The 9,308-nt window shown below is 51.9% G+C and overlaps 1 protein-coding gene across 1 annotated transcript; it reads left to right on the top strand.

Annotated features, from left to right (window-relative positions):
* Positions 1–7,704: 7,704 nt before the first annotated feature.
* On the top strand, positions 7,705–8,797 carry LOC141021858 (uncharacterized). Its single transcript, XM_073497707.1, has 3 exons — positions 7,705–8,271; positions 8,366–8,370; positions 8,779–8,797. The coding sequence occupies exons 1-3, from the start codon at positions 7,705–7,707 to the stop codon at positions 8,795–8,797; spliced, it is 591 nt and encodes a 196-aa protein (XP_073353808.1).
* The last annotated feature ends 511 nt before the right edge of the window (positions 8,798–9,308 follow it).

Below are 9,308 nucleotides of genomic sequence, written 5' to 3' on the forward strand. Positions count from 1 at the left end.
GTGGCTAGCCCCCGGCCGGCGCTTCCGGTACACCGCTGGTGGTGTTGAGCAGCCCGGACAGCAGCCCCCGGGCCCGGTACAGCCCCCGGCGTAAGTTCATGACTCACCCCTCGTCAACGTGTGTTGGGGGCACGATCTCTTGGCGCTGACCTTGCCGTGGTTGTAGGAGGAGGACGACAGCAGGAGGAGCCGCCGAGGGCTATCCCCAACACGCCGCCCCCATCGACCACGCTGCCCCGAGGGGCATCCCCGGCAAGGGTGCCAAGCACCGAGCCCATGCACACGGAGGAGGAGGAGGTGAACTCGGGCGCTGGTGGCTTCGCCTCGGCGCCAAATGTTGGCGGGGAGGGGACCTCTGCTTCCCAGCCCAGCACGGGTAAGTCACTTGCCTTTCGTCCCTGTTCCTTTTCTCTTCTTTCTGAATCTTGGTCTTGGCTTCACCTCATCCCCTTCTCGGTATCCAGATCCTCCCTCGGCGGATCCGGAGGATATAGACACCGTCACCGAGGATGTCGCCAAGGATGCCGCGGCGGAGGCCGAGAAGATCACCACCGAGGAGGCCGCCAAGGGTGCCGCTGAGGGGCCTGCCGGGGAGCCCGGCAAGGCTGCTGCCGAGGAGGCCGGCAAGGCCGCTGCCGAGGAGGAGGTGGTTGACGACCAACCTTCCTCCTCCGCTGCCTCTGGTTCAGGTAGGTACCTGAGGGTGAGCGACGACCTGCTCGTCCACCTCCCAGGGACGACGAGCACCGGGGCGCCCGTCGAGGGGGATGTGTTCGATGACGAGGTGCTCGCCGCTGCCGGGCTTGTGGTCATTGACGAGCCGAGCGCCGGTAACGGCAGTTCCCAGGAAGAGCGGCTCCTCCAGGCCATGGGCGCCAACTTCCGGAAGCTCCGGGCGCTTCACCGCGCTCGCCTGGACAAGGCCAAGTCCAGGATGGCGGTGGTGGACAAGGCGGAGGCAGACCTCGAGGGGCACGTCGCCGAGGCACGGGCTTGGTTCTGCCAGGCCCACAAGGACTTGAAGGCCGCCCAGGACGCACTGGCTGAGCACAACCTGGAGCTCACCATGAAGCAGGCTGATATCGAGAAGGCCCAGGAACTGGCGGGGCAGCAGGCTGCCTAGGCCGAGGCTGCTCGACACCAGCAGCAGGCCGCGCTGAACTCCTAGGAGGAGGACCTTGTCGCGCGTGAGGAGAAGCTCGCCGCAACGCTCCACGGCAAGGACGCGGAGGTGGAGAAACTCGTCGTGCAGCGGACCCAGGAGCTGGAGCAGAGGCACAAGGAGGCACTCAATGCCCAGGCTCTGGTTCACGCCGGCAAGGTGAAGGAGCTGGAGGTGGAGCGGGACGGGCTGAAGGATCAGATCCTGAAGCTGACCGAGGAGAAGGACACGCTCAACGGTGCCCTGATGGAGGCGCAGGGCGCAGTCCTCGGCAAGGCTGAGCAGCTCTCCAAGGCCAATGACTCCATCAAAGACCTGAAGCGGAAGCTGGAGGGTCTTGAGGAGACGCTTTTGGAGGCCAAGACCCGAGAGGAGACCCTGGCCAAGGATCTGGAGGCCGAGAAGCAGCTGCGGAAGGACGAAGCCGCCAACCACAAGGATTTTGTGGAGGGTGAGAATCACTGGATCGGCCGCCTTGAAGACGTCGCCGGCAGGATCACCATGCAGCTGGCTACCATGGGGATGCCAAATGTAAGGTACACCCCGGAGCACAACGTGAGCCCCAACGCCAAGCTGACCCTATTCTTCGAGGGTGTCTTCGGGGCCCTGGAGCAGCTCCACTCCAACCGGGCGACCTCTCTGGCCGATGAGGCCCGGAGGCTTTGCCGGGGTGCCATGACCAAGGTCCTCACCAAGGTGGTGCACTGGAATCCCAACCTCTACTTTGACGCCGCGCTGGAGAGCTTGCCGGAGGACGCGGACCTCACGGTGGTCAAGGAGCGTATCAAGCCCATCATCAGCCGCATCGACGGAATCCAGAGGGTGGAAGGCCTGCGCCGGGACTAGGCACCCCGTTTCTCATTGCCGCTGCAGGTTCACGACCAAGACAATTTTTATCTTTAGTTAGAACCGCAGCAACAATTGATGTAATATAACTCTGCAGCACTTTTGATATTATGCATGTTACTTTCCTGTTCAATCCCCCCTTTGTATGTTCACCCTACGTTAATCGGGTAGGCTTGCCGGCGCGTAACCCAGGCCACGGAGCCTTGAGGACGGATCCCCAATAGCCTGCCGGGTATGCTTGCTGCCAGGCGAACCACCTTACCTCCCTCAACGCGGCCGCTCGAACTGTCGAGCTTGACTCGAGTCAGAATCAAGAGCGTTGCCAATTGCGGAAGGCTACACTGCTGCTCTCGACGCGGCCGCTTGAGCTGTTGAGCGGACTCAAAACAGGGCAAGGGCGTTGCCAATACAGAAGGGCCCCTTTGTGTACAGGTTTTCCATACATAGGGCAGGACCTTCGAGGACAATAACCATATATATAAGAAGTTTTTTAAAGTTTCGCACGACTTAGCTTTTCTGTCGCTGCACGGGCGTCCACCGCATCTATAGATGGTGCCGTCAAGCTTGGTCATCTTCTTCCTTGGAACGACGGCCACGATCGAGCCGCTGCTCCGATCAGACCAGATTTCCACATCTTCGCCCCCTACCTGGCACGCCAAAGATGTCGGGGGAAATCGACACCTATGGAATCACTGGGATCCCTTCTACGGTTGGCAGGCGCGAGGTTGTGCAAAGAGCGGGTCTGACAGGAAGCACATAGATCGTTTACCCAGGTTCGAGCCACGAGGATGCGTAAAACCCTAGTCCTGCTTTGGTGGATGTATTGAGTGTTCTTTTGTTCTTGAGCTAGCTAAGGGGTGTAATCTGCCCAAAAGATCCGAATCCTCCTCCTGGACGCCTCGGGCCTCCTTTTATAGGCAAAAGGGGTCGCCACGGTGGCACACAGGAGGTGGAAAGGTGTACAGTGGATGATTCTATCCTCTGGCACCGTCGGACAAACACATTTAATGCACTACCGACGTGTCCCTCTCGCTTTATCAGGGATGGCAAGGAAGCACATCCCAGCTGTCGCCGCCTCGCCTGGCTTTGACACGCGCCCGAGCTGATGAGGCCTTGCAGCGCCATGTTGGCTGGCTGCTGGGCTGGCGCGATGGTGGAGCCTTCACAAAGATCTGCATGCCGCCACGCAGGTGCTTGCTGGGTCGGTGTAGAGGCCGCACGTTGCCACGCAGGTGCCTGCCCAGCTCGTTGAGCTAGCAGCTGCTTGGGGACGGCGGTGGAGTCTTGGCTGGTGCGGGCCTGGCTGTGGCCCTGTTGATGCCCTCGGCAAGGGTCTTGCCGGGGGGCCCGGCAAGGGTCTTGCCATGGCGCTGCGGTCGTCCCCGGCAAGGCGCTTGCCGGGGGTCTTGTGGATTTCCTCGGCTAGGATCCCGCCGAGGGTCGTCGTCTTCTGGTCCTCATCTGATCCTGTGTATTTATGATCTTCACAAAGATCTGCATGCCACCACGGAGGTGCCTCTCGATCCCTAGTCCCAAGGTAGTTGTTGGCGGTGGAGCCCTTGGGCTCAAGGAAAGCGCGCTCCACTTGTGTCAGGCAAGTTACCCCGGCAAGGCTCTTGCCGGGGCTGTAGAGGCCACCCCGGCAAGGGTCTTTCCGGGGGAGCCCACCTCGCCCTCTTGCTCTTTGTGTTTCTGGTCTTGGCGTTGCCTTGGTTGCCTCGTGCTTCGGCTTCTCTCCGGCTTCCCTCCTCTGCCCTGCTAAGTGTGGCCACGGCGCGCGGCTCTGACTGCCCGTGCACAAGTAAAGGGGTCAAAAGGAGAGCCCCTACTTTTGTACACCGACAACAACCTTCTGTACCCGTGAGATCCCATCTTGGGGCCTTTTCCGACGCTCTGCCGGAGGGGGAATCGATCACGGAGGGCTTCTACATCAACACCATAGCCTCTCCGATGATGTGTGAGTAGTTTACCACAGACCTTAGGGTCCATAGTTGTTAGCTAGATGACTTCGTCTCTCTCTTTGGATCTCAATACAAAGTTCTCCTCGATTCTCTTGGAGATCTATTCGATGTAATTCTTTTTGCGGTGTGTTTGTCGAGATCCGATGAATTGTGGGTTTATGATCAAGATTATCTATGAACAATATTTGGTTCTTCTCTGAATTCTTATATTTATGATTTGATATCTTTGCAAGTCTCTTCGAATTATCAGTTTGGTTTGGCCTACTAGATTGATCTTTCTTGCAATGGGAGAAGTGCTTAGCTTTGGGTTCAATCTTGCGGTGTCCTTTCCCAGTGACAGCAGGGGCAGCAAGGCACGTATTGTATTGTTTCCATCGATGATAAAAAGATGGGGTTTATATCATATTTCTTGAGTTTATCCCTCTACATCACGTCATCTTGCCTAATGCGTTACTCTGTTCTTATGAACTTAATACTCTAGATGCATGCTGGATAGCGGTCGATGTGTGGAGTAATAGTAGTAGATGCAGAATCGTTTCGGTCTACTTGTCGCAGACATGATGCCTATATACATGATCATGCCTAGATATTCTCATAACTATGCGCTTTTCTATCAATTGCTCGACAGTAATTTGTTCACCCACCGTAATACTTATGCTATCTTGAGAGAAGCCACTAGTGAAACCTATGGCCCCCGGGTCTATTTTCCATGATATAAGTTTCTGATCTATTTTATTTTGCAATCTTTACTTTCCAATCTATATCATAAAAATACCAAAAATATTTATCTTATTATCTCTATCAGATCTCACTTTTGCAAGTGGCCGTGAAGGGATTGACAACCCCTTTATCGCGTTGGTTGCAAGGTTCTTATTTGTTTGTGTAGGTACGAGGCGACTTGCGTGTATCCTCCTACTGGATTGATACCTTGGTTCTCAAAAACTGAGGGAAATACTTACACTACTTTGTTGCATCACCCTTTCCTCTTCAGGGGAAAACCAACACATGCTCAAGAGGTAGCACTTGTGCAAGGCCAGGACGGAGTGCGCTGCTTTGAAGGATTTCCTTCAGAACAAAGGTATAATTTTCGCTAGTGTCGACATCAGGAACGATAGAGATGTTCTCGCAAACAGTTTCCTCAAAATCCCAAGAGAGTGTCACATCGACCTTCAAGAGGAGCTCATGATCAAAGGAGGCGATCTAAGGGATTCCATGGTAGATTTGGTAGGAGCCATCATAGACAAATCTTACTTGACTATGAAGACGCCCTTTCCAAAAGGTCAGCATGACTACTGGGAATGGAAGCCGCTTTCCCTTGACCACCTGAAATATGCGGCAATTGTAAGTGTAAATTTTGTTTTTTTGGTCTTTATATTTTTGTTTTATTGCAAAAATAGTACCTTTTCCCCTTTACCTATATCTTCATTCTCATCTGCTTTTTGTTTTAGGATGGGTATGTCAGCTACGAGCTCTACCGCCGAGTTCTGTCGATGAAGGACATGATGCATCCTCGTTGTCTTCCCGACCGCAGACGCCGCGGATGTTTCTGAGGAGAACTCCAACTGAGTAGAATGGTCACCGTGGACGTTTGTGTCGACGTTTGTGAGCAGAATGGACTCCTGGAAGACTTTCATTTCTTTTTTTGTATAATTAATTAGTACTTTTAGTTCAGTCCTGTGGAGTACCGTTCTCTTTGGGATTTTGGTTTTTTTATTTTCACAGTATCATGTTTGGCTTGTGTTATGGGAATGTAATTTTTTATGTTTTTTTGTGTTACAAGTTCATTATTGACGTTTGCACGAGTTTATGTACATTTATAGAACCCGTTGAAGTGGCGCATATGTATTGTTTGGGAGAAGCGTGTTTTGTGTTTGGCTTATATTCAGCGCCATTTGTTTGTGTTTGTATTATTGTGTTTTACACATTCGCACAAGAGAGGCATGTCTGCTAATGTACGAGGCAAAATTTCAGTTTCCTGTCTTTGTGTTCTTCGGGACCGTGCCTCGAGAAGCCCGGCATCCGTGTCTGTGGAGGCTTCACTCCCGTGGCTTCTTTTCCTCTATTCATGTACCTCATGTGACACACGCGATGTCTCTATGTGCTGGTGTCACACGACAGTTTCTCTTGAGACTACACAACCGTGCCTCTGCCACCACTCTTTTGTGCATCCAGGTTGTTTGTACCCATGCCTCGAGAACGCCAATTCCAAAGCCGTACCTGTGCGCCGAGAAGCCGCAATTACGTGCATGTATACGCTTCAGTTCTGTGTCTCCTGTACCTGCATGGGCGTGTCTCATGGGACACGCTGGCTGTGACTCTACGTGCCTGTGGTGCCAGACGCCCGTCCGCGAGGGGATGCGGTGGCTGTGACTCGTCATGCTTGTGGTTCTACATGCCCGTGCCTCAGGAGACTTTAAAACTGTGGCTCTCTGACTTCTCCCGTTGATTTTCTGCTTGCATTGATGTATCTCACGTGATACACACCATGATTCTATGTGCCTGCGGTGTCACACGACTGTCCCTCTTGAGAGTTCGCAACTGTGCCTCTCGAAGCGAGTGTTCTCACCGATGCCTCTGCCACCTCTCTTTTTTGCATCCAGCGGATTTGTACCCGTGCCTCAAGAATGCAAATTCCAAAATCGTACATGTGCGTCGAGAAGCCGCAATTCCATGTTTGTATAGGCTTTAGTTCCATGCCCCCTCTGGCTGCGTTCATGTGTCTCGGGCGACACGCTGCCTGTGACTCGTTGTGCTTGCGGTGCTACACGCCCGTGCCTCAGGATACTGTATAACTGTTGCTCTCTGACTTCTCCTGTGGCTTCACTGCCTGTATCCATTTGTCTCATGTGAGACACATCATGACTCTCCCTGCCTGTGGTGTCACATGCATGTGCCTCTAGAGACTTCTCAACCGTGCTTCTGCATCTGAGTATTCTCACCGATACCTCTGCCACCACACTTTTGTGCACCCAGAGGGTTTGTAGCCATGGCTCGAGAACGTCAATTGCAAGGCCGTATCCGTGCCTCGCGAAGCCGGAACCACATGCCTGTAGAGGCTATGTTTCCGTGCCTCCGTTGCCTGCATTCACGTGTTTACGATGAGTCGCTGCGTGTGACTCTACATGCCTGTGGTGATACCGACCAAGGTCTCAAAAAGTCGTACGCCCGTGCCTATGGAATAGACACGTATGTGCATCCTGTGCGTGCATACCCATGCCTCATGTGAAACCCGCCTTGACTATCGAGGGACAGATGGTGTTAATCTAGCTAGATGAGGCACGGATGAGTTTTGGCCTTCGGATCTAAGGTGTACGGCAGGCTGTTCATTTGCTTCATTGGGTTCTTCCATCGGTGGTCTTTGTTCAAAGGAGGAATTGATGACCGATGCGGCGGCTGTTCGATGTGACTATTCAGTGTGTCAGTTACTGTAAAATAAAGTTAGAGGCTCCTCGATTTCTCAACGGCATCAAATATTTTTGCACAGCCGCGACTTTAGGAAGTGCATGGTTCCACAAGCTGCAGAAGCACAACTGTCTATTCGCTGTTCCTAGTTCACACGTTAATGCGCATGGTAACTCAAACGTCCCTCGCCAAGGTTAAATACTGGTCGTGTTTCTAAGGTCTCCACGTCGTATTGTAGCCACAGAACATCAGGCAGTTCCCACCGTCCTCACCACTCCCCAACCTCATCGCAGGGTCTCAGGATTCTCCATTGGCACCTTGATGCTCGCTGCCATGGACGACTTTTTGAACACCACCGAGTACCATCCGATAGTTGCTGATGGTAACACCAAGCTCGACGTGTGGTACACGAACGAGCCTGGCAAGGTGGAGGAGACCATTGCCCTGTACGAGGACTGGTTGCGGGAGGAGAAGTACAAGTTTGTTGGTCTTGGCATGGAGTACACACGAAAGGATTGTTATGGTCGTAGAAAAGTTGCCGTCATGCAACTGGCTATGCGGAATCATGTTTTGGTCTATCACTTCTGCAAGGCCAGGACGGAGTGCCCTGCCCTGAAGGATTTCCTTGAGAATAGAGGTATAACTTTCTCTAGTGTGGGCGTCAGGAATGTTAGAGATGCTCTTTTTCAAGATTTCATCAGAATTCTAGAAGAGTACCACATCGACATCCAAGAGAAGTTCATGATCAAAGGCTGCGAAGAAAGGGACTCCATGGAGGACTTAGCAGGAGCCATCATTGACGAATCTTACTCAAAGCTGGAGTCCTCTTTTCCAGAACTTCTTCGTCACTACTGGGATTGGAAGTTGCTTACCTTTGATCGCCTGAAATATGGAGCTATTGTAAGTGAAGATTTCATTTTCGTTAGTTTCTGCCTTTGTTGCAAGAACAATATGTTTTTTTGTATATTTATGTTTTCATTTGCTTTTCCTTTAGGAAGGGTATGTGAGCTATGAGCTATGCCACCGGTTTCTGTCGATGAGGGACATCATGCATCGCTAGTGTCTTCCTGATCTCAGATGGCGAGGACGTTTCTGAGGAGGAGTGCAGGTGGAAGTGCTGGCAAGATGGATTGTGTGATGAATCCGTTATTTGATAATTATTGTATGGGGTAATATTACATCGGCTGATGAATTTGTAATTGTGGTGGTTTTATTTTGAACCAGACAGACAGGCAGGGGCGTTACTTTCACTTTGTGTTCGTACTGTGTTTGGCACGGTTGTTTTTATATCGAATATACGGTTGTGGTTGTGTGTTTGAATTGTTTTTCTGCAGAGCTTGAGTGTGTTTAAGATTCTTCAGATTTTCTCTCTGTGCTGTCTGTTTCAATATATGTTGTCTGTTTTAGGGACGGTAATCCAGTGTGAGAGTTGCTGTGGGAGTAGTGTGTTAGCAACGGTTGCGTTTCTGTGTTCCAATTATTGTGATGGTACTTTGATTGGGAAAGGCATGGCCGTGAAGGTATTGGATGCATTGTCGTATGTCTGGCAGAGGCGTTATCCTTCCTTTGGGTACTAAATTCGTAGAGGTACTGCGTTATGTTAGTATGAGTCACTGTCATGGTTGTATGTTCTGTAATATTTCTAGTTAGTCGGCTAGTGAAGTCACGTCTGTCTAGTTAGTGGAGGCACATCTTATGTTATGTTGAGTCAGAGTTGTGTTTGTCGTTCGCAAATGCTTCCTCTCACATGTTCGCTCGGAGAGGCACATCTACGATGTTATTCAAAGGCACGGTCGTGCCTTTCTTTAGAAATGTTTGCTCTTACTGCTTTGCTCAGAGAGGCTCGTCATTGAAACTTGTGAGGTATTTTTTCAGTTTAGTCGTATATCCCGGAGGATGGATCTTCTTTCATTAACTTGAGTCACGGTCGTGCTTCC

The sequence above is a fragment of the Aegilops tauschii genome, chromosome 4, assembly GCF_002575655.3.
Source record: "Aegilops tauschii subsp. strangulata cultivar AL8/78 chromosome 4, Aet v6.0, whole genome shotgun sequence".
Classification (NCBI taxonomy): Eukaryota; Viridiplantae; Streptophyta; class Magnoliopsida; order Poales; family Poaceae; genus Aegilops; species Aegilops tauschii.